This window comes from Temnothorax longispinosus, chromosome 3 (genome assembly GCF_030848805.1).
Source record: "Temnothorax longispinosus isolate EJ_2023e chromosome 3, Tlon_JGU_v1, whole genome shotgun sequence".
NCBI lineage: Eukaryota > Metazoa > Arthropoda > Insecta > Hymenoptera > Formicidae > Temnothorax > Temnothorax longispinosus.
The window spans coordinates 11,958,354-11,983,241 of NC_092360.1; the positions used below are offsets into that span (position 1 = coordinate 11,958,354).

At 31.0% G+C, this 24,888-nt stretch overlaps 3 protein-coding genes across 5 annotated transcripts; 2 read left to right on the forward strand and 1 right to left on the reverse strand.

Moving 5' to 3' along the window:
* Positions 1-663: 663 nt before the first annotated feature.
* Trf2 (TATA box binding protein-related factor 2) lies at positions 664-7,961 on the forward strand. 2 transcript variants are annotated; one of them, XM_071772707.1, is made up of 5 exons: positions 664-844; positions 2,210-2,554; positions 3,829-4,079; positions 4,305-4,399; positions 4,790-7,961. In XM_071772707.1, exons 2-5 carry the CDS (start codon positions 2,222-2,224, stop codon positions 5,029-5,031), a joined length of 921 nt encoding a protein of 306 aa, XP_071628808.1. In that variant the 5' UTR covers positions 664-844; positions 2,210-2,221; the 3' UTR covers positions 5,032-7,961. The 2 variants fall into 2 exon arrangements, with proteins under 2 accessions (XP_071628808.1, XP_071628809.1); XM_071772708.1 differs by lacking the exon at positions 664-844 and adding an exon at positions 1,585-1,679.
* Positions 7,962-8,385: 424 nt separating this feature from the next.
* On the reverse strand, positions 8,386-12,834 carry LOC139809645 (centromere protein I). The gene is made up of 15 exons (XM_071772706.1): positions 12,656-12,834; positions 12,246-12,371; positions 11,981-12,130; positions 11,822-11,910; positions 11,446-11,576; positions 11,189-11,366; positions 10,994-11,106; positions 10,758-10,912; positions 10,454-10,654; positions 10,266-10,372; positions 9,954-10,142; positions 9,744-9,868; positions 9,553-9,670; positions 9,300-9,470; positions 8,386-9,060 (listed from the first exon to the last, which is right to left on the reverse strand). The coding sequence occupies exons 1-15, from the start codon at positions 12,708-12,710 to the stop codon at positions 8,983-8,985; spliced, it is 1,986 nt and encodes a 661-aa protein (XP_071628807.1). The 5' UTR covers positions 12,711-12,834; the 3' UTR covers positions 8,386-8,982.
* Positions 12,835-13,608: 774 nt separating this feature from the next.
* On the forward strand, positions 13,609-24,291 carry Ap-1sigma (AP-1 complex subunit sigma-2). 2 transcript variants are annotated; one of them, XM_071774171.1, is made up of 5 exons: positions 13,609-13,807; positions 13,896-14,074; positions 14,803-14,911; positions 15,022-15,159; positions 20,703-24,291. In XM_071774171.1, the coding sequence occupies exons 1-5, from the start codon at positions 13,805-13,807 to the stop codon at positions 20,745-20,747; spliced, it is 474 nt and encodes a 157-aa protein (XP_071630272.1). In that variant the 5' UTR covers positions 13,609-13,804; the 3' UTR covers positions 20,748-24,291. The 2 variants fall into 2 exon arrangements, with proteins under 2 accessions (XP_071630272.1, XP_071630270.1); XM_071774169.1 differs by lacking the exon at positions 20,703-24,291 and adding an exon at positions 19,036-20,115.
* Positions 24,292-24,888: the final 597 nt, after the last annotated feature.

Genomic DNA, 24,888 nt, shown 5'->3' on the forward strand with positions numbered 1-24,888 from the left:
GAACTCGGCCTAATACCCATTTCTACTATTGTAGATTAACTTCAATCTCGGTTTAACTTACTTTCTATCTTTTTCTAATTCTTAAAATTAAAGTGAGTTAACCTAAGGTTAAAAGTTAATCGACGTTTGTGGAACTGCTGGATCACTTCGATCAAACTCCGATTAACTTAATCGTTGATTAAATCCATTGGAAATGACCAATCGCATTTGTCAATCTGCTTAAAATGAGCAAATGCGATTGGCCATTTCCAGTGGACTAATCAACGATTAAATTAATCGGAGCTTGGTCGAATACAGTGAACTGCAGCACTGAATTTCACTGCAATAAACAACGGATTTAGGTTATGTTGCACCGCAATAAAGAACGTACCGGTGCCACTAGTGTATACACTGGTGCAAGAAGTTGAGTAATGAAAAACAAACCTGCTGCGTTCGCTTTGGGCATTTTCGCGCGCTGTAAGCACAATACCAGTATATGTTCACTCTGTCGGCACTTTTGATCTACTCGTTTCCGATGTTCCGCCATGTTTTTGGGATAATCAAACCAGAGCTCTACCTCCAGGAAGTTGTTCGAAAAAAGAACAAACCTCTCGTATCGCATCACCTTTCGAGATTTCACCCTCATGTTAGCTATCTTTGCATCGCCGCAAGTGGCCCCGCGGTCGACGGTCGTCAGTTGGCCGCTTGGGTCGCGCCAGTAGTCGCCAGTCTAGCGAATATGGCTGAGAACAATGGCAATGGTTGTTATTGAGCCAACTTTGCGTTCCGCTGGTACTTGTCAACAAAGACGTTACCCTTGATCTGCGCGCGACGGATCTCGCCGTCGCCTGGCGTAGAGTAACTCGTAAGTTGCCGGCGTTCTCGGGATTACCGTCCCCCGTACCGGCGGGCGAATACTCGGCGAGTGTCTCTCCGCTCGCGGAACGTTCTCCTCGGATGCCGCGCCGCGAAGCGGTCGTAAACCTCTCGTCCCCGGTGCCGCTCGTCGATTCCCCGTTGCTTTTCAACCGCGACCCTCGTCCGTCCCTGTCGTCGGCGCCTCGACGTCGAGGGTGCCCGTCTTGTGACGCCGCGCGGACGGCCCTTCCCCCCACGTGCGGATGTAGCGCGAGCGGCGAGCATCGTATACGTCCCCAGCATCCGCTCGGTCTTCTCCCTCGCGCGATCCTGTCCCGTCGAGGACCGGTCGGACGTACGATCGCACACGCCTGACTCGTCGACCTGTCGAGACCGACCGCCGAATGCCGACCGGTATCTCGAGGGGTACGATAATTCGGCCGATTTGAACCGACCGTTCACACCGCTTGCCGTTACTCGCTAGTCGAGTTTCTCCGCACGAAGGGGATCGTAAATGAACGTTATTTCCGTGACGATTAATGTCAAACAGTCCATTTTAGCCCGGGATATAATTTACTACAGTTTGCGTACACCTTGATAAAAGTTTTTTTTTATAAATTAGATCATTATCTTTGGCATTTATCTTCGTTGGCAAACTATCGTTTAATGTTGGCTTTATTAGTGTATCATTTCTTATCTGAGCATCATTTGAATTTTATTTCCCACATTTAGAAAATAGAAATCTATTTTGTGATAACGGCTAAGGATAGCCACTTCTCTCCTACAATTATGCATTTTCTCTCAATGTAATTTACGTGTAATCACACTACAGAATATTCTGTGTAAGAAATATTTCAGTTTTTATGTGAACTATATGAATTTTGAAGCAATTGAATGTTTCACGAACTGTGCGATATTAAAAATAGATGTTTCATAAATCAGCATAAATTTGTTACTTAATTTTTAACAGATAGAAGCAGGACGTACACTTTGATGATAATAACCGAAAATTTAAAGATACCTAGTAATGAAGATATTTGTATCCAAGAGTTACAAAGTATAACTTTTTAATATTCAAAATTTTCTTTGTATTAATTGCAAATATGTTGGATTTTTAATCAGTTAAAAAAAATGTAAAATTACATCACTGTATTAAATACCTACACCACCACACATGCATTTTATTACATTTTATGTCAATAGTAAAAACATTTTTCTTTTTTTAAATATATTAATTTAAATATTTTTAAATATATTAAATGATAACTGAGGCATTACATTAAAATGTATTTTAAGTGTTGAAATCTGAGACAATTTAAACAAATATAAAGAATATCAAAATTTTAAAGGTTGATTTTATTGTATGTTGCAGGACCAGGAGATTATGGCAACTGCTATTCAGGAGAATGGCATGAAACCGTTAACAAATAAATCGCTGAATCGTGTAAAGGACGTTAATAATTTGGAAAATGCAAACTCCTGTACAGAAAATAAGGACAATAGATTGTTTGATGGTCAACTTCAATCGTACGTGGGTCATGCCGAAGAGCGTCACGAGGCGATCCAGGAAGAACCTCAGGAAGAGGCCCACGAAGAGCCTCCCGAGCTTGATATCGTTATTAACAATGTAGTTTGCAGCTTTAGCGTAAGATGTCATTTGAACCTGCGAGAAATAGCGCTCAAGGGATCCAATGTTGAATACAGAAGAGAAAATGGGGTATGTGCTGATAATTTTTATATATTTGCACTCTCTACAAGAAATGATTATTCTCTCTTCTTTCGTTACGTCGTAGTTCTTCGATGAACCAAAACTTTCAAGATGAAAGCGCTAGCCCTATATAAATTTTGGCTTTCTCACTAGTTCATTACATTTGCAATTTTTATCAGAATGTGTTGTAAGCCTCTGGCTTAATCTCCACTATAGAAGACTAGACTTGTTTTCAAATTTATTTATTGTTTGAATTATTTATTATTTATTGTTTTACTAAGGTTTCTATTCTCACAAGAGAGCAAGGCAGTATTACGACTTGTCGCAATCATCTTGGGATTAAATTCACGTTTCGAGTAGTTTGTTTCTACCATAGTGAAATGTTTTTCTCTTCAAAATTCTAGTATCATATACGTGAAATTTTGAGAATTGAATCAGTATCTTTTGCTTGATAAGTGACTGCTCTAGCAATGAATTATCCAGTATATTAAGAAATGATTATTATTGTTATATAATTACAAGCTAATATCTAAGAAAAAAAATTAAATTTTTAAAAATATGGTTCAAATAGTCAATGGATTTTAAATGGGTCCTCTAATTTATACAGAGTTTATCTTTATTTTGAGTCATATATTTCATTACATCAAGAAAAAATTGGTTTCTAATTAAAAAGATAATATCATCACAATATCTTTTTTCAAAAACTATTATGATTAATGGAGACTTGTAGTTCTTGGTTACAATCTACAATTGTAACTTGAAACATCTTTTTTCTTGACTCAGCACTTTATACATATTAGATTACAGCAGTTGTAATAAAATACTCTTGATACTGATTATTACGTGTAAAGGGTTTCTCATTCATCTTCTAATCGAAGGTATTAAAAAAAAAAAAAAAAAAAAAAAAATTGAAAAATAAAAAATCGTGAAAAATAAAAAATTGTTGGAGCAATAATTTTTTTCAAGTTTAAAATATGTTTAATTAATTTTGAATTGTAATTAGAAAATTCATTTTGTTGAGTCTAAGTTTATTGGTCTGTAACACTTTAAAAATTTTTGTTTGTAAATAAAAACTTTTAATTGTATGATAGTACATAAAAAGAGAGCATCTTGATTTTTTATAATCATTAAATATATATTTTTAATTTATTATTTAATATATATTCTGTTTATAAACACAATATATTCAGAACAAAAAGGCTATATTTAAAGTACATATTAAAGTATATCTTAAAGTGTATACGTAAAGCGTATATATTGATTTCTGTTTGTGATACTTTTAGATGATAACGATGAAATTAAGGAGACCATATACTACAGCATCCATCTGGTCATCTGGTAAAGTAACTTGCACTGGCGCAACCAGTGAGATTCAAGCAAAAATTGCGGCACGCAGATTTGCTCGTTGCCTTCAAAAACTTGGATTCGAAGTGAGATTTAATAATTATAGGGTGGTCAATGTATTAGGCACTTGTTGTATGCCATTTGCCATCAAGATAACATCATTTTCGATACATCACAAACAAAATGCTGAGTAAGTATAAAAGAATGGACAGTTAATAATAAAATTATAGCATACATATGAGTATTGTTTCAATTTGTTTAAAGAATTATTCAATTATTTTACCGATATTCTCAATCAATCAATGAATAAAGAATCTAAAGTATTCAAATTATTATCAATGCATTAGTTAATAATTATACAATAGAAATACATGAATGCACGATAGTTATATAAATATTTTCATGTAATATACAGTTATGAACCGGAATTACACCCTGGCGTTACATATAAGTTAAAAGAACCAAAAGCTACTCTGAAGATATTTTCTACAGGAAGTGTTACTGTAACAGGTCGGTATTTATATGTTTTGTTACTGTACAGAGGCTTGTTAACTTTTGATATATTATTTTTATTATCAAGAGTTTTAATCTCTATATATTCCTGACCATGTAAAATTATATCAGAAATATACAAGAAATTAAACTAGATTGTATCGAAATAAATCAATATTTTTGCACTGATTAATATTTTTACATTTGATCTTTTTTTTTGTTTTACAATGCAATACTGCTTAAAAGTTTTAATTGAATAAAAAAAACTGAATATATCATGAAAAGTTAAATATTAAATTTACATGTTTAAATCATAAATGTCAAATTATATTCCAATGTTTATATTTGATTAGTAAATTAACTGACATAAAGCCACTTTATAATATATATTTCTGTGTTATGTTACAGCACCTAACGTTGCTTCAGTCCAAGCGGCAATTGAACATATTTATCCACTAGTCTACGAGTTCCGGAAGGAGCGATCAGTAGAGGACGAGCTTGCGTTGTCAGCGAAGAAACGCAAGTTAAACTCGAACAAAAGAAAACTGGATGAGTTCCTAGATGATGAGCCAGATATCTCGTATGAAAGTATGATCTCTGATGCAGAAGACGCACTTGACGAAGTAGGAAGTGAGGGCAGTTGGGACTGATCTGTTTTATTTTATCGCTCTACTGTTAAATGTGAAACTGTTGTCTATATCTCGTTCTTTCGATATAATAGATACATACTGCTCGATGTACAAAAGTGTTATTGCTAAAAGTGAAGTGAAGCGTAAAGTCGTTTCTATATAGTGCATGGACAAATGTGTGAGTGTTAGGGATAAAAATAGATACACATATGCACTTACGTGTACGGATATACACAGGGGCATAATTATCAAGTACACATCAACTGAACTGATCATCATCTTAAAAATGATATCCTAAATAGTTACTTTTGTTAGCAATATCACGTTATAAATATAAATATAGATATATATGTAATGTGTAATACACACATGGTGTATTACACATGTAAATATGAATATATATATGGTATTTATTAAGTATATATATATATATATTATATTTACAAATGTAAATATAAATATATATTTATATTTGTATTTATATACGTATAAATATATAAAACTTTACATATGGATGTATCTTCGCCATCTACATACATATATACGTACACTGTATGTATGTATGTATGTATATTTAAATGTGCGTAGAACACGTTTTTAATTATAGAATTCATTAATTTTTTTGGAGTTTATTTATCATTAGGCAAAATTCATATATATGCTTCTTTGGACAAGTGATGAGTACAGGTTTAAAAAGAAGTGCACATTGTTTATGCGTACATGCATACGTATTATGCATATGTGCATGTGAATTATGGCCTGTACATTTATGTTTCCATTTATTTCATGTTTAATTATAGTTTTCGTTTAATTAACATATTGTGCCAAAGATAGATATTCAAAATTTAAGACAAAGTAATCAGGATGAAACACACGACTTTATGTACTAACTTCCACAGTGTTTACAATCGATTGGAATATGGCCAAAAATATTTTAGTTTTCAAATCAATATTTTATAGAATGTATTCCACTGATCAAAAAATCATTTATTTTATGATTTAGATTCTGTATTCTGTAAAATGCATACCAATCAATATAATTCCGTACTGCCAACAGCTCGTTCTCGCTCAAATAACTTCTATTACTCAAGAAGATATTTATGTATATTGTAGTTTATTATTATTATATTCCTACTTTAATATCTCTTAATATGTCTTTTAAATGTTCAAATTTTGTTTTGTATCTTTATATCCACAAAATTTTCTATACGAGATATTGGTAGGAATCGTTTAAATATTATAAGCACATGTAAATATACGCCTGCACATTTGTTAAAATATCGTAAACTATAGTAAACCTACGTAAAAAATTAAATTGACGATAGCATAAGAATACGACGAGTAAGAAAAATTAAATCTTAATAAAAAAACATGTCATTTTTATATAATTAACCAAAAACTTGTATGAACTCCTTTCGTTTCAAGATTTTGTTATACGTATTATGATAAATTTTTGTGTATTTTTCTATTTTTAGAACACATATCATTAAGTATCAAAATTTTACGTTAACAAACAGATAAGATCATTTTGCATTGTTTGGGCGAATACGGGCTGTTTTTGTGGGTGTAAACGATGTAATGGTTAAATTTGGTTTTAAAATGTCTATTACATCAAAAGATGTCGTCTGGTTTGCAGTATTCATGAATTAAGATTCACGTATTACAATAGTGTTTATTTTATTTGCGTAAATATAAGAAAATGAAAGAAATCGTGACATTAATTTAGAACTGTGACAAACTATATTTTTTAGAGAAATTATAGAAGTTCATTGTGTTAGTGTTTTGTGAAAGGTACTTCTTAAAATCGCAAGTTTAAACATACGAAACGAATGTATTGTGTTCAATGAGATATTTATTTTCGACTTATATATACATATATAATGACTGGAATTGCATATTCTAGAATCTGCAACAAAGACATAAATAATGCGATAGGACCTGTTCTAGCGTTAGTTACTGTTTTTTTTTTGTATTAGTCATCTCTACATACGCATTAATACATACACATCATAAGTATTTATTTGTCATTTACAGTATCCTTATATGATATTATAATAAGCGCATTTGAATCATGTCATTTTCATAAATATTAATTTCCTGAAAAATCTAAAGTGTCACCTGAACAGCCTACGACGATGTTTATTTTGCCCATTCATAAAATATTTTCATGAAAAGAAATATTTTTACACACGACTTTGCAAATCTAATTAATCGTATTTTTAGAACTCAGTTTTTATTATAAAGATGTATATCGGATATTGTGCAAAACGTTACACTGAGGGTATAATATAAAATGCGTTGTCTTTCTTATGCTTCGCGATTATTCACATGTACACAAAGTTTAACCTTTCGTTTGCATTTAGCTGAAGAAAAGCAATATATTGGTAAAAATATATAGAAAGATTATTAAAGACTTGCGTAATTCGTTAATAGGAAAAATTAATTATGTGAATATTATATAAATATCTTATCACACATTAAGTACAAGAGAATACGATAAGGAAGGTATGGCCGATATTTTATTAAATGATTAATCTGTTCGTGCCATATGACATTATATATTCGTTAAAATTAGTTAAAGCAGAGTTTCATAATTTTCATAATGTATATATTGTTTTTACACTGAGCAAATTTTTTACGATTTAAGCTAAAGTCACTGCCCTTAGTGTATTCAATTAGAAAATGTAAGACTAGATCCACTAAAGAGTATGTGACACAAACTAGACACATTTTGTTTACATTATTGGAAATAAATGCTATTTGCGTTATTAATCATAGGAATTAAAGTTTAAGCGAATAAAGAAGTTGAACGATAAGACATTGTCGAAGAGTGTAATGACAAAAATAAATTCTATCATATATTTAATTTCCGTGATTAGTGTAGAAACGTTTCCTTTTGTTTGCATTTAATTTTTATATTAATATCTAATAAAGTATAGCATATCGGCGTATGTGGCCTTATCTATATGTAATATTTATGAATTTTAAAAAAAGTGAAATTCCTCTCGAATCTTAGTTTTAAAATATTAAAAATTTCATTGTGATATTTATAAAAAACGCTTTCTTTTTTAAATTATATTTTTTATTTTCTTTATACTTGTACATAATCAATGCTTCAGTATTTTATATGTGTGATATGCAATTAATACAATTCATGTTTATTTATTTCAATTCTTTTTATAAAATTTTTACGTTCAGTCATATATTACCTTTTTATGTATTACAATAGACTCTGGATATATATCTTATGTAGTGCACTGCTGGACCGTTAATGCTGAACGTCACTAAATGCTGAATGAGACAGCAATAGAGAGTAAGATGATCTCTCTATTGTCATTAATAATTCGGAACCCACTCTCAATATGTTGCCATATATTGGGAATAAAAACGACCGTAATTAGGTCGTTATACATAATGGGAAAGTACGTATTTATCGAACTTTTGTGAACTGATACGATATTAAGTAAAACCAAAATATTAGTTTCCGATAAAAATATTATAGTGCATTTTCATCAAGCAAAAAATAGTAACTAATTTAAATTGCGTTACGGCTATTGAATGTTATAACATATTAATAATATAAAGCATTTGTAAATGTTTTTTTATATGTGACTATTTATTAGTCAAATATTTACAAGAATTATTAAAAGATATTTCATAAATAATTTCTATTAAAATATTATAAACTAAGTATATCCACAATTGATTCTCAAGTAATAATGTACATTATCATTTCTCTCGTAATAATGCATATTAATAAATATAACTATCCTAACAAGTGTTGACAGTATGTTAACACTTTGACAGCAGATTTAATCGATACTTTGCAACGAATTGACATTTTTAGAAATATATAAAACCTTAATAACTGACTCTTTAATTATCTTTACATTTATTTGCTCCGCTAGTTAATTTGCTGTTGATGCTTGATGCATATTATAAAAAATATGATCCGTTTTTTTTCTCCTAAGTTTAAAGTACATCTTCATGAAACGCAGCGAGAAATTCGTTTACTGCAGGATAGTAGTGCAAAGCCAAGATCTTAGCATCCTAGAAAAGGAATGAAAGACATCTCTAAAAGACGTTAAGAGTAGATGTACGCATGAAAAAGTCAAATCCAAATATTTGTTTTAAAAATTAAATAGTAATATATGTAATTTTTTTAGTAAAAAATTTTTTTAATAAATTGAAAAATCGTTTAAAATTTCCTGTGACATATTAGCTCACAATAAATTACAAGGCGTTTAAATTTGAAATAAAAAATGTATAATAGATATTTTGGCACTTACCTCTTTTGTACCTATATTTAGGCCTTGTTTATTCATTGTGCATCTGTAGGATAATATAGCATAATGATTGCTAATATTCAATAAGGTGTCTAGATCACAGTCTCCTAAATCATCAATCACTTTTTTTGAAAGACTTTTCAGAAGGTTACCATTCTTTCGGTCACTAAAAGGCTGTTTAAACAATTCTTTGAGTTTTGTTTATTTATACATATCTGTACGAGTTTAGCATTTAAAATTTCTTCTTCGTACATACCTCATCATACCATAATGCTTTATGAATATCATTTGCATAAATAGATATAATGCGAACTTTTTCTTGATACACGTCTGATGGCATAATCTGGCATAAATGTGAACTCATTTTGCGATATCTGTAATCCAAGTATCAATAATATAAAATAAAATTAACTTGAAAATCAATAAAATATTAAATAAAATCAATACCTTAGTAATAATCTACAAACTCTCGATAAAATAGCACAACTCTTCGTAATAAATGCTCCATTGATGACTGCTGGTGGCGGCAATGTCCAAGATGATACATAACTACGGCTTTCTAATGTACAGATCTGTGAAACAAAACAAATAAATAATTAAAAATCAACCAATTAAACATTTCAGCTACATTATTTGTAATTTGATTTTTGTATATACCTCTTCATAAAATGCCAAAATTTCTGATAACAATATAATATTGTAATTGTGTATGTTTAATCCACAAACAATCAGATTTTCTGATATCGTTGTAAGCACAGGTACAATTTCTGCTAAATCTTCCAATGGACCTTGTCGCAAAAAGGACGATGCATATTGACCTTGTTCTTCAAGACCTTGTCTTACAAACTGTAATGAATTGTCACATTAATGTAACAATAATATATATGTAAAGAAAATAAACTATAAACATAAATGTATTCCGTAAAACTAGTTTCGCATACTTCTGTCAAAATAATATCCAATCCTTACCAAGTTTGTCATTAGTTTCTGCAGAGATCTAATTATTTCACATTTTACATTTAAACTTGACTCATAAAATATGTTTTGCACATGTATCAGAATGTTTTCTCGTAACTCTGAAAATATAATATTTTAATTTAACATTTCAACATTTGAAAGTTTCAACACTTTAAAGGCTAGAATATCTTTGTAGTTACCAGTTACTGATATAGAAGTCATCCATGGCAGCAAATCGAGTAACTTTGGCAGATGCTCTCCTGAATTGTAATATAAATATTCATCAAAAAACAGTTTAACTATAAGTATCCCTTCTTGCATGTATCGAGAAAATTCGACTGTCATAGTTAAAAATTTATCCATTTCTTCCTCAGAAAACTTTCCATTTTCCAGTATAAATGCTAAAACATTAACATACTGACTATAATATACCATAATAGTACATAAAGCTTATATTAGTTTTTTTTTTAGTAAAAGTAAAATAATCAAAATATAGATACATACCTCTCGTAAGCGTATTATAAAGATTATACGAAAATCTACTTTGGTATTGAAAATCTGCATATGTAAGAAGATGGTAACCAACCATATTTGCCAAAAGTGAAACGGCATTACAAGGCAATTGAACAGTCTGATGATACTTTCCTAACTCTTCTATACTGGTACATGTAACACATATTATGTTAATATGTATTAATATTAATATGTGACATATGTTATTTCAGGTATATTATACTCACCTGCTTATATCAAAAATTGACTTTGCATATTTATCTTTAAAAATACTTGAACCAATGTGAAAATAACCAACCGATGGTAGAAGCATCTTTTTCTTTTTTTGAGCTCTCGTGTTCTATATGCATGACAATTTTTATAGTCTATCTTAAACTCATACTATTATACATATTACGATACATCAGCATATTTCTTTGTACCTGCATCACGTTCCAATCAAAATAAGCTCGAGTGTGACGTGATTGTTGAATTTCCGCACGATCTCTGGCATCTTCCAATGCTAATCGTATGAATTCGGGTATAGGTTTCCACACACTTTCTATATTCACCGATTGTATTTTCTCGGGAACCAATTCTGGTTTATACGACTTAAATAAGCTACAAACACGTGTTCAATAATTAATTATTAAAAAGAACAGTTTCTTTACTAATAAAGCAAATTTGCAATTATACTTACGAAAGTAATGCAATAATATGTGTTGGAGGTTTGGAATAATTTTTTTGAAGCGCCAATAATCTCGAGACATCTCTGCGAGAAACATCTTCCGGTTTTGTCAGCACGTAGATAAGACGTGCTATATAACGTTCCTGAAATTCACATTTATACATAATACAGAATACTCTATTAAACTGACTTAAAGCTTAATTTAAGCAATGTATTTCAATCATTGCATTTTGATACATACACATTAAAATACATATTAAAAGACAAACTTTTATTGTTTTCAAAATAATTAAAAAATTTCTTAATAACATAATGCTGAGGAAATCAAGTCACATTTTAACACTTCTCTTCTTAAATATTAATGTAAAAAAAGATATATATATATTACCAGTTTCTGTTTCTTGAGCATAGTATAGAAGAAGACGTCATAATATATGTTGATTACTTTTCTATCTACTAATTCGTAATCCCATACACCTAAACATTAACAATAGTTTCAATATATTTTTATAATCAATATAAGGTCTTGGTATAAGAATTAAATTACCTATGATCCATTGTATAACAATCACACAAACGGTAAACGGTAGATTATTCAACGAAGATAGACACCAGGTGATCACAGACTTCACTATTTCCTCAGACAGTTTATGCCTTGGAATCAGACATTTGATCAGCGATACCCGTTTGACGGCACCTGATACATAAATTTGGAGCTCAGTTAATTTACGAACTTGTACATAAAGATCATGTAGTCTTTCAAATTGATGAAATACTACAACGTTAATATGTATTATCGACGAGATACCAACCTAAATCTATATGTACAATAACATCTATGAGCTTCGTGAGAATATCGTCATCTAACCCTCTTGCGGCAGCTTCCTCTTGTAATACGGTAAGACCTGTGACAAACTCGGGACACGCTGCGCCTTTTGCTAAAAGAAGAAAAGAAGGAACGACTCTTAATCCCTCAATCTGATTGTTAATCATTAATCCAGATGCAATAACCATTGGTTATAATTTGAGCTTTGTATGACATATGCATATTATATAAAAAGGTAAATATACTCAAAACATATTATGTAAAATGTAGATATATACATATACATTAAAATTTATATCAAAACAAATGTTGGAAACATGCTCCATTTAAAGGAAGTGAGGAGAGTACATGCATGTAAATAAACAAGATCTGGAATCATGGACGTTTGCAACTTACATTTGAGAGCCTTTATGTATTTCAGGCATGTTTCCCTCGTCTCACTTTCCACCATCCTGCTAGAATAGGATAAGTTCGCTAAGTAAAATCACACGAAATTGTATCAAATCATCTGGAGTGGGAGTAAACCTGGAAAATCGTGACAGAAAACCGCGCAATCTCTCCCCCCCCTGTCCCCGCCCGACCATCCCATGAATTCAAATCAAAACATGTGCGCAAACGCATCATTTTAAGGCCGTATAACATTACGAGTTGCGAACTAGGTTGCCGATTGGGATTGATATTTGCGAATTGACCAATCAGCCGGCAAGCTGCTTTGCTCTGATTGGTCAATCCGCACCGTCAACCGTAACCCTAACCAACAACCGAGCTCGCAAGCTGTAAATATAGCCTTTGGCCGGTATTCATAGTCGGTTGTTATATTTATTTAAACGATCTTAAAATGTTATGAACCAATCACAGGGTCGTATTAGCAAGACATTACTTTAGGACGGTCTTGAAATAAGAACTGACTATGAATATGTACCGGCCTTTATCTTTTACTCCACAATCCACATTAATGCTAGGTTTACAATGCGAGTCGTAAAGTCGTGAGTCGTAAGAATTGACCAATCACAGTCGATTATTCTCTTCAATTTCGATTGTGATTGGTCAATTCTTGCGACTCACGACTTTACGACTCGCATTGTAGACCTAGCATAAAAGGAAAAAGATAAACTCTGAACTAGTGCAGCCATAGCAATAGAAAACAGAGATTTATTAATCTGCAGCTGATAGAAATTGATATTATATTGTGGACCGAGCTTAAAGTGAACCTTGATGAATGATAAATAAATTCATCGACCAATCGCAATCGAGAGTGCTCGATAACATGGGCCGCCATTTTGAAACTCTCCGCTGTGGATTGGTCGATTCTCCGATCGTCAAATCTCTCGCTGCTTGCGTTTTTTGCGTGCACTGTGCCGTGATTTCTAACCACGCACCCTCGCGAAAGTTATAACAGTCACGATTTCTAAATCCGGTTCGGTGATTTCGTGCGTTTATACGTGCGCAATTTTTGTGGTGGTGCCGTCGGTCGTTATCTAATTACGCGTAGTGCTAATTGTGAGAGATAGATAATTGCGCGAGACGAGACATAGCAGCGGCAATATGGTAAATTTTTACGCCATGTCCCCAAATCAATAAGGAACGTAACAGGAGTGTGGTATTCGACGTTGATTATCGCCGTTTTTTTTTGCAGATGCAATTTATGTTACTGTTTAGCCGCCAAGGGAAGCTTCGCCTACAGAAGTGGTACGTCGCGCATCCGGATAAGCTGAAAAAGAAAATCACCCGCGAACTGATCACCACGATACTCGCACGAAAGCCGAAAATGTCGAGTTTCCTAGAATGGAAGGACGTTAAGGTTGTTTACAAAAGGTATATGATTCACCAAGAAAGTACTCGGCTAATGTCCACTTCTATCAGCAGATAACTTTAATCTTAGTTTCTAGTTTTTAGAGCTAGAAAAAGATAAAAACTAAATTAAACCCGAGAGTCAAGTTGATCTATATTGGTAGAAATCGTAGAAATATAAGGATGATTTTGGCTGCGGTCCACTTGACATTACAAATGCTTTGAAGCGTTCTTTTTCTCCTTTCTTTATTGAATAAAAGGAGAAGAGAAATGCTTTGAAGCATTTGTAACGTCGAGTGGATCGCAGCCTTCGACCAGACTCGGATTAACTTAATTGATGATTAATTTAGCAAGTACCTGTGTTATTTTGTTAATATGGATAGAATTACATCTTTGTTTTTTAATATATGGAAGTATATATTAAATAATTTATATAGAAATTATTTAATATATATTTAATATATATTGTATAGAATATTAGAAATTTTGTTTACATGGATGAAATAATTAATAATTAGTATAAATAATTAACGTGAATAGAATTATTTTGTTAACATATGGAAAGATTTGATTAGGAACAAGAAGTTATATGGCTAGATATTTTATTTCTGCTGATTATTAATTGCCGAAATTAATTGCCGATTTATCAGAATTTCATCCAGTTCTAATCTATAATATCATATTTTGAAAGGTGGTCGTAGAAAATCTTACCTTATGACTGTAAAAAGAAAGCTTTGGGTTTATCCTTACAGATATGCAAGCTTATACTTTTGCTGCGCAATTGAACAGAACGACAATGAATTGCTGACATTGGAGATTATACATCGATATGTTGAATTATTGGATAAGTATTTTGGCAGTGTAAGTATTATATTATCGAAATTTATTTAAAGTGTATTTTACCAAGTTTTGTAATTTGTTTAATTGGATATTATAATTATAATGTATTATTAATGATAATATATTATTAGGTATGCGAGTTGGATATAATTTTCAATTTCGAAAAGGCATACTTTATCTTAGACGAGTTGCTTGTCGGTGGGGAGATTCAAGAAACTAGCAAAAAAAATGTATTGAAAGCCATTGCTGCCCAGGACCTGTTACAGGAGGTTAGTTACGGGGATGTACCCCTTGAATTGTAACATGCCTTAATTTATTAATAGCACACAAAGGTTGTACACATATCGTTTCCTTTTATAGCCAGTTTTTTTTGGCTGTAAAAGAAGTACTTTTTTTAGATCGTTTTATCTAGCTGTTTACACTTAATACATATTTAAGGAGCCATCTAGCAAAACTATATCCATAGATAGAAAGTACAAATGAAAATGTTATACTTGCATTTGCATAATATTTAATCAACGTTTGCCAATACGTTAAAACGATCTATACGCCATTCCTCCTATATGCTCCTTCTTGCCAGTCGTGCATCGTTTTGATTAAACGATCGTGATGTTGCAGGAGTCAAGCATGTATAAAATCTATTTAAACTAGGTGAGATTAAAATGTTTTTTATTTTCCCGGTTTAATTCTTTGCAATATTAGTTTATTATTTTCTTCTTATAGAAATAAACCTGCGAAACATACAATGTTTAAGCAATCCTTTTCGACGTAATCGGTCTGAACTATTGTTCACTTTTTAAAAATTCATTTAACACACCTAGTTAACAATAGATTTATGCAGATACAGAAACGAGTACTTACAAAACACGTGCATGAGAAGGCATTTAAATACATTAATGATTGCCTCTTTACATGAAGCAATTCGAATTTCCTAGCTTTAGTATTGCCTGTCTTGCATAATCGTAATAATGTACATATTATATCTATCTACAGACAAATGAGCTTTCTTTTTTGTTGACAATTCTGTGTTGTTGTTATATTTGAAGTTGCACGATGTGATCGAACGATATCTAGCTTTTGCATTCCCGTTGACATTATTCCGTATACATAAGAACTTTATCGCTTGTACGATATGTATATTCACATTACAGCATTATGTTTGCAAGTTACTTCACTCATGCTGTCTTGTATAACATACAGAATATGACAGGACCAGATAATTTTTAATATTTCATAATATTGTTTTTTTTTATATCAGTTATAAATTTTACTATGTGGACTGGGAGACATTTTCAAAATTAATAACTCTTTTATATCAAGCCTTCGATCTCTCTTTGTCAAGTGTCTCTACTATAAATATAACACCCAACTTTTCTATATATTCCAACTGTCCTACTTTTTTTAAGCATGATCAACATATCGTCTGCATTGTAATGTCGTATATCGATGATAGAAAATTGTAAGATAACAAGCTTAAATGTTAGACAAGCTTGAATGCTGTTACAGGCAATCCTGCGTGCGTAAATGCTTATGTACGCTTCTCGTTTAATCTTTATAAATGAGCTTGTATAGTACTTTATTGTTAACATTTTAATTATTGACAACATTAGGTATAATCTGTGCAACAGCATTTATATAGGCAATACTATTTGATAATATTGTTGCGTAATTTATATAACAGACAAAAATATTTTTTGAAGTTTATATTATTTCTTCTAAATATATAAGAAACGTTGGTCGCCTTTAGGTTTTTGATAATTGTAATTTTGATAACTGTAATTTAAAACAGGGTAGTACAAAAGAAAGTATTTTTAATATCTGCTGAAAGATAAAAGATTTTTTTTATCGAACTCGAGGTATTTTACATAATATATATACAATGCAGAAAGTAGTTTGCAGTTAATTTTATTTATTTAAAAGAGAGATCATATACTAAATTTTTTCAACCTACGTGCTATGAAAATATTCTGTATGTATTTTTGTGCTCAGGTGTGCACTAATGAATTTAAAGTCTCATACAGAGATTTTATGTAAAGTACACTACTGCAAAAGAAAATTGCTAAAATGTATAAAATAAAAATTGAAGCGAAGATAATTTAAATTTTATTTAAGATGTGAACATTAGTCGAAATTTTTAAACAGCAGTAATGAGTGAGAGATACTTCTCACTGTTATTTCATTCATTCTGCCATCTGAATAGTTCAATTAATTGTGTATTAATAACATATATGTATATTTTTTTCAGTACACATGCCATTTAAATGATTTGATAAGAGTAATGTTGAGTATCATTATTTATTCTAGTCTGTTACTAGCTTTTTTTAAATAAAAAATTATTTTACGAGAAATAGACATGATAAATATAATGCTATACATACATAAACTTTTCTAATTTAAAAAAATTTTAAATTATATTTGTTTAGTTTGCGAAATAAATTTATAGAGAAAATTTATTTTTGTCTTTATGAATTATATTATTCTATATGTATATACTACATTCGCGAGCTTGAATATTAATATTTCAAAATTTTGATACATTGCTAAGATATTTTTTTGCTTTGTATTTAAAAACCATATCACATCATTTTTATTAATGATTAATAAGTTATAATGAAAAGCATTGTTACTTTTAAAGTGTAAAACTCAAGTAACTGGAAAATGTTAATTAAACTAAAGTACTATATTTATGAATAATACATATTTACAAATGTTATCAATACATGTTTACAAATAATTTAAAAAAACCGAGCATAATTTGTCGAGCACATATATATAATCGTATATCGATATAATCATTTCATATTATTCTTTGTAACATACTTTCTGTAGATGAAATTAGTAGATGTAATAGAAATTTCTAGGAAACCTGTAAAAACCTGTAAAATATTTCATTGTATTGCATAATTTATTTTCAAAATTGCGTTTGAGTTGATTGATTTATGTATGTATTGGTTTAAAATAAACCAATGTGCATGTGATGTTGACAGAATGATGAAATATTCTAAAACCGAATAAAAAAATGTTACTAATAATTAGATTGCGGATTTGCTTTTAAGCAACTCGTTCAGGTATCAGATGACAGTCATTGTGCCCGGTAGAAACGTGGAGGTAGGAAGTATAAAAAATGTGGATGCGTTAAAGGGAAAGATATTGCTGGGCATATCGACTATTATCAGAAACTGAGCGGTTAAAATCAGACGAGCTAATCTGCAACCTGCTATTAATTGCCATACGAGTATATGTTTATCAGATCCGTACGAAAGCATGGCATCAATGCAATGATTTATGCACCTGTATCGTTTTTAATAAAGGTAAAGAAACGTGTTGACGTATTATTGCCATAATAATATCTTACGAACTTAGTACTCAGATCTAGATTAATCAGTTATTTCATAGATTATGATAGTGAAACAGCACTAGAACTAGGATAAATGAGAAGTGTATTATTACGTATATATGTTGCTATTTATATAAATAGAATGTTGATATGTGTATATGTATGCCTTCAAAGTAATAAATATTTTTCAACAATTGTATTCATTTTGTAACATTTGTCTCGTATATTTTGTTTTCTAAGTAATGTCTCACTTAGTTTTACTTTTCACGAAATAACGAATTTCAAGAATTTTACGCAATTTCATTAATAATATTATTAACTATCTTACACGGGATAAGGCATTTGAAGTATGGCACATTAATTAAAGTATTTTTCAAAATATTTGATTTCTGGGAAAAATGTTACAAGTAGAAATTGTAAAATTTGATTGTTATCTTAATTGAATGAATTCGATCATAATGATAATTAGCGACTTATTGTATCTGTCCAGAAAAATTATTTTATACGTGTAATTTTCTCTAAACCAAATAAGACAAAAATGATGATGGATCATTATTAAGGGAATATTATTTTTATTACATTTACGATAACACTCTTGAAGTTTGAGAAAATATTGTAAAATAATTTTTATGTGGCTTAGAGAGAATATTATGGGACTTTTGTACGTAGAGAACTAATAAATATAATGTTTTAAATGTTGATAATATATTACACGGTATAATATCATGTGTGTAAAAACTCATGGTAGATAGGGACGAAGTAGAAGTTTAGCGAAGACTAGTTAGTTTTTCTTTGTTTGTTGTGGAAGGACGAAGCTGTGGAAGGTGCTCTGCGGGATGTAGGGCTTTTATAGGTACCCTATTGTTTGCATGAGCTTCATGGACAGAGTATCGACCCACACGATCGACCGAAAAACAAGAAAAGGCTTACCCGCTGCATGATGCCATTACGACTCTACTATATAAAAATATAAATTTTCGAGTCAACTTTACTAGTCATATACAAGATGTTTGAGGCGTCGTGTGTTTTCTTTCTTCGGTGACGAAAACTCGATGGAATATGAATAGATAAAAATAGTAAAAAATCAGTTTTTTATTTTTTTTTATTTTGGATTGAATATATCATGGCAATTGAAAATTTTGTCAAGAGGTACTGTTTATTTAAGTTAAAGAAAATAAAATTTTTTAAATATTAAATTTTTTTTTATATATAAAAACTTGAAAAATATTCACGAAAAATCGATTGTTTGCTTGTAATTCGAAAACTTTGTTGCTTTGTTGTGGAAGGTGCTCTGCGAGTTCGAAATTGGGAACAAGCAGAATAAATGTAAAAATATTCTTTTTTGTGTCTTAATCACTACCGACAAAAAATTGACAGAAAGTGCACGATGCCTGGAGCATTCTCTGTATATGTTAATATATTTTTATATATCGAGAAAAATTCTCTCTTGCACATATAGAATAAATTGTTATGTTACTAACCAAAGGCTGAGGGCTGAACTACGGTTCTCAAATCTTAATTATCACTTTTAACATACGTATTAACGAGTAAGTGATATATATAGTTACCCTACGTACTTTAATCTTCAACTATGGCAATAAAATTATCTGTACTCGTAAGTTATTTTTATGAAAGCGTTGTATATGTACTACTGAAAAGCGTCAGTATTAATGTGATTACTGCATAGAACGTACACCTCCTACGTATCTACTTAAAAGAACAAAAAGGATCCTACTTTAATTATATAAATATAATTGGAGACTTATATATTTCTTAATACTCTTTATATATTATATATGTGCATATGCATATTATATAAGCATCAATATAAGCGTCAATTTTTAATGTTATACATTAAGTGTACTAGTAATAAATATATCATACGAAATCTTTTTATATTGTAATTGAAAATTAACGCGCATAATACCTTAGTCTACGTTAGATCGATCATTTACGTTAGTCCTCTAGTGTTTGTTGAAAATTAGTTTATTAGTAAATAATATACAAGAGATTCGCAAAGGCAACGAAATAATGTGTTAGCTGGATATTTTTTATCATAAGCTGTCGCGCGGTGTGAGCATATTGAGCCGAATCGCTTTCACTCTGATCCCATCTGGTGGATGGGATCTCCACAATTCGACATGTTGCATGTAAAAACAAAGCAATTTTTATTGGCGCTTAAGATTTCAATCGAGGCAATGACACATGAACATGCGCTTTGTGTAGCCAGACAAGTAAAAGTTACTCGGTTATATGAAAAGGGTTCAGTTCACCATTTGAAGCTGCATCAAGAAGGGAATTTTATTATGAAGTATAGGTACGTGTACGCTTATATATATATATATATATCTTCATATTCTATTTTTCGTAATGTGTTTATAAAGTGCAGCGTCAAAGTAATTGATCCCTGTTCATATTATTGTAAGGCATTTTGAATACGGTATTGATAGACTTGTTCTCTTGTGTGTGTTGCAGGAGGAGACTCCTCAGGGATTCTTCGAAGATCACGGATTGGGATAATATTCTTTAAAACAATATGCGTGCTTTTTTGTAAGTTTACATTCCACACACGACTATGTTTTACCATTCCACATTTCCATTAACGCAAATCCCCATGTCATTATTTGAACTTTAAAAATTAGAAAAGAAAAAGAAAAAAAGATATATGAATATTTTTTGGCGTGCAGACATATTTCCACAATTATCACATTTATTATTTTAATGATACGGTCAAAAGTATAAATCAGAAGTTCCAACTTTTTTCATTCCAACTTTTTTAGGACGTTCTTTAGCTTTAAATAAAGTATATTGCATGTTTTGCCAGTATATATTTATATAATTCTGTTGAATTGACAAAAGACAGAATGACAAATGGCAATCAGGTGTGTTTTAATATATATAAACACGCCGTTTATTTAACATACATTTTATCTCGTTTAAAGCAAAGCCATGCAATGAAAAAATTTCTTGACTTTGTGATCTGTTTATTGAATGAAGAAGTGACAGAATATTAAAAAATTACGAATAAGAGCGATAGCAAAAAAATTTTTTACATATTGCGAAAAATCGAGAAATATGATTTTGTAGATTAATTAAAAAAATTTTTTTTTTACGGAAATTCTATGAAGTGAGTACCTACAGAATGAAATATAGCGTTTACACATCAAGTTTGAAACACAAGTTATTTATATACAATCATTCAGTCTGACAATGAGATGTGATGTATTGTTAATTAAATATCACATTCTGTATTATATAATATATCATCAATGACATTCCGGATCTTTCTCTGATCCTGAATATGGATATACAATAATAAGTGTCTGCACGTTTTCAATTGTTAGCAAGATTATTATAATCTATAATAATAATAAGGATGTTCTCTGATTGGAATGTTAAGTATACAGACTGAGTCTAAGAGAAAGATTGGTAGTAAATATGTATTCTTTGACGCGAAATTTATCAAGGTCCTTTATTATTGAATGTTCCATTTGATCAAGATTAATTAGTAATTATAATTAGTAACTAAAAAGATAATATTAAAATGCCATGTTGATATACGTTTATGTCCTGTAGAAACGAATCATGTGGTAGAAGAACTTAAAAACACAAAGTTTTCTGTTTTTATTGATGAAATATCAGATATTTCGAATGAAAAAATGGGTTTCATGTTCGATATGTTAATCCCGAGACATTAGAAGTTCATTCACAATTAGCACGACTAATTGATGTGGATACGGGCAGATTCTAGTGCAGAGAAATTATTTAATGCATTTAAAAATAAAATGTACAAGCTCGAAATAGCTTTTTGAATTATTATTGTTTGTCATGCAATAATGTGTCTTATGATACTTATTCTTGAAGAAAAAATTGAAAGAGATGTGCAAAAATGTTTTGACGCCATCATGTCCATGTCATTCTGCCGCATTAGCAAATTATTAAATTAGAAGTTTATGAAATCAGTATAGTTAGACTGCTACTTGAAGTTCTGTTAAAAAAAAATCGAACATAAAGACTACATCTTTACTACCGATTTTTCTTCAAATAGATCCAGACAAGGGACTCTATAATAAGAGACTGGCCATAAGACAGCCAGTTTCGGTTGGTCCGCCAATTTTGTCAAAAGCAAGAGAAACAGAAAGAGATATAAGAGAGAAAGAGAAAGCGATATGAATGTATATCCTTCTCTCTGGCAGGATTTTGACAAAACTGGCCTTATGGCCAATCTCTTATTATAGGGTCTCTAATCCAGACTAGTTAGGCAGTATTAGTATCTTTTTAGAATAATTATAATAATATAGTTATCTTTAACTCATAACTGATATTTGTTCTTAAAATTCGTATTTTAAAAGACTATCGTTTTTTTGTAATTATTTCACTCTCATCAATGTTTTAGTCTCTATCATTAAACAGGCGGTTATGAATAAAATGGAAAGTAGCGCAGTTCGAGTACAAAACGTGCTAGATCCATTTGAGCATGAATTTTAATTTATTTGATCCTGAATCCATTATTTTTGTTTCACACGTCTCATTCTGCCATTACTTATAAACATTATTATATTAATATTTTATTTTATTCGTTTTATTATCGCGTTTCATATAATATATTAATCTACACTTTAATAACTATAGATTTTTTAAATAAAAATATCTAATATCTATAATATCTCAAAAATTTACATGTTAGGCCGATGATCCGGCCGATGACTGAAATACATCCTATTTTGTTTATTTTACGTATATGTTACTTTCCTGATTGAGTAGTAAATATCACAGCACAGTTAAGAGTTAAAGAACATTTTAATATTATTTTAGGATTTATCTCCTACCATGATGATCGCATTTAGGCGACAAAAATTGAATTGAATATTAGTTTCTTGGCAGTAGGATTAGGAACGTTTAGCGCGACTAATACATACATACATGCCTCTGCATCTTTGTTAAAGAGTTACATCGCGTACCGTGTATTTTTATGAAGCTTAAAAGCGTGCATACGTAGCGTAGCGAAATGTAAAAGTTATCGATTTTCGTGTCCAATGCAGTTGTTAAAATGTATATCGAGATATTTTGTTACATAAGTGTATACACCGTTGAAACGTGCAATCGAAGTATATACCAATGTGTATTAGAAATCTCGATTTGTACTTCCATATTAAAGATCAGACAATAAGTTAAGTACATTCCTAAATGTTCGCTTGTAACATTTATACGTTACGATATGATATATACACGCGCGTTTTACACACATATCTAAATAATAATGGATGTAATCGAATCCATTTCGCATTCCGAGAAGGTATTCGTGTCCAATAAACAGCGTGCTCGTTTCAAGTGTTCAACGCACGCAGTTACTTCTCTTTAAAGATTTAGAAGAGTATAAAATATACATATATATATACACGCTCTTTGTTCGATTTTCCATATCTAAACAGCCTTTTTGTTACATATAAATATCGCTTGAAAAATTATAAAGCTTTAAAAGCGGGATGATATTGTTACGCGATATACTATAAAAGAAAGAGAGAGAGACAGAGAGAGAGAGAGGGAGAGAGAGAGCGGGAGATTTATACATTATATCTCCGTCTGTTACAACTCGACTAAACGTTATATTTCGCGTATTTGCGTAATGTCATTTCTTCCACTTTATTTTAGTCGTCCAAGTATTCTTATGCGTACTTTATTAAGAAAAGGATCTTAATATACGTTTAGATCGAACTAACAAGGCACGTAACATTTTTATCCTTGCACCTTGCAACGCGACACACGCAGACGCGGTCGTGAACGTCGCGTTTTACATTACGTTAAATTTTCGAGTTATAGAAAGCAGCGTTAGTGTACATACTTTGTCGCAAACGAATCAAAATAGTTGGATAAGTTTATCTCTTTGTTGCTACCGCTCTGGTACTGATGTTTGACGAAACGATCGGACTGTAGGATAAGGCTCTATCGATGTTAAGAATGAAATATGTATTACGTTAAGAGACCAAATGTTGCATTGACAAAAGACGATGCTTTGTGCTCCGTCCAAAAATAAAGCACATAAAAAATAAAAACCGACGATTTATATCTGCACGTTATTACTGCACCGAATAATTTCGCAGCTATCTCAAGTAAGAGAATCTTCGGAAAAGCAACGATCTTTGGCAGCAAAGAGAGAAGAGAAGATTGCGATTAGGATTTACGAACATTTTTCGCATTTGAACGACATTAGCACGGAATATTAATATCCGCGTTATCTTTAAGCAACGATCGATCCATGATTAATTGCCTCGCATATGAATGTTAGACGGTTAGCAAATTAATTAGACGACTCGGAAACCGCAATTTTATGCTTAATATTTATTTATTTTATGTTAAAGGATAATGCAATTGTATTGTATTGTGCTTTATCGCCGTACGAAAGAAATCCATTTCCCCGCGAAATTCTCGTATATATAGACGCGGCGAAGTTGAAAGGCGAAAAATGGAAAACCCGCTACCGATCATGGCTTTCTTAAACTTTTGACGCTTTAACGCTGAAACTGTCATCGAATTCAACGATATATTCCTAACGCACCATTTAGAAACGTGCATATGATTATAACAGTAGTTTTGTAATAACGGCAGCTGATGCATTTAGCGTGCTTCTCTCTGCCGTATTGAAATTTAAACCTGTTTCATT

What these genes read in the sequence shown, in the direction of transcription:
- Ap-1sigma (XM_071774171.1), top strand. An exon ending in TGGATAAGTATTTTGGCAGT is followed by an intron (nt 14,912 to 15,021) that starts GTAAGTATTATA and finishes ATATATTATTAG; the next exon opens with GTATGCGAGTTGGATATAAT. An exon ending in CCCAGGACCTGTTACAGGAG is followed by an intron (nt 15,160 to 20,702) that starts GTTAGTTACGGG and finishes TGTGTGTTGCAG; the next exon opens with GAGGAGACTCCTCAGGGATT.
- LOC139809645 (XM_071772706.1), bottom strand. Translation starts at nt 12,710, where the DNA reads ATGGTGGAAAGTGAGACGAGGGAAACATGCCTGAAATACATAAAGGCT. An exon ending in TATTGTACATATAGATTTAG is followed by an intron (nt 12,131 to 12,245) that starts GTTGGTATCTCG and finishes TTTATGTATCAG; the next exon opens with GTGCCGTCAAACGGGTATCG. An exon ending in CATATTATTGCATTACTTTC is followed by an intron (nt 11,367 to 11,445) that starts GTAAGTATAATT and finishes ACGTGTTTGTAG; the next exon opens with CTTATTTAAGTCGTATAAAC.
- Trf2 (XM_071772707.1), top strand. Translation starts at nt 2,222, where the DNA reads ATGGCAACTGCTATTCAGGAGAATGGCATGAAACCGTTAACAAATAAA. An exon ending in CATCACAAACAAAATGCTGA is followed by an intron (nt 4,080 to 4,304) that starts GTAAGTATAAAA and finishes TGTAATATACAG; the next exon opens with TTATGAACCGGAATTACACC. An exon ending in AGGAAGTGTTACTGTAACAG is followed by an intron (nt 4,400 to 4,789) that starts GTCGGTATTTAT and finishes GTTATGTTACAG; the next exon opens with CACCTAACGTTGCTTCAGTC.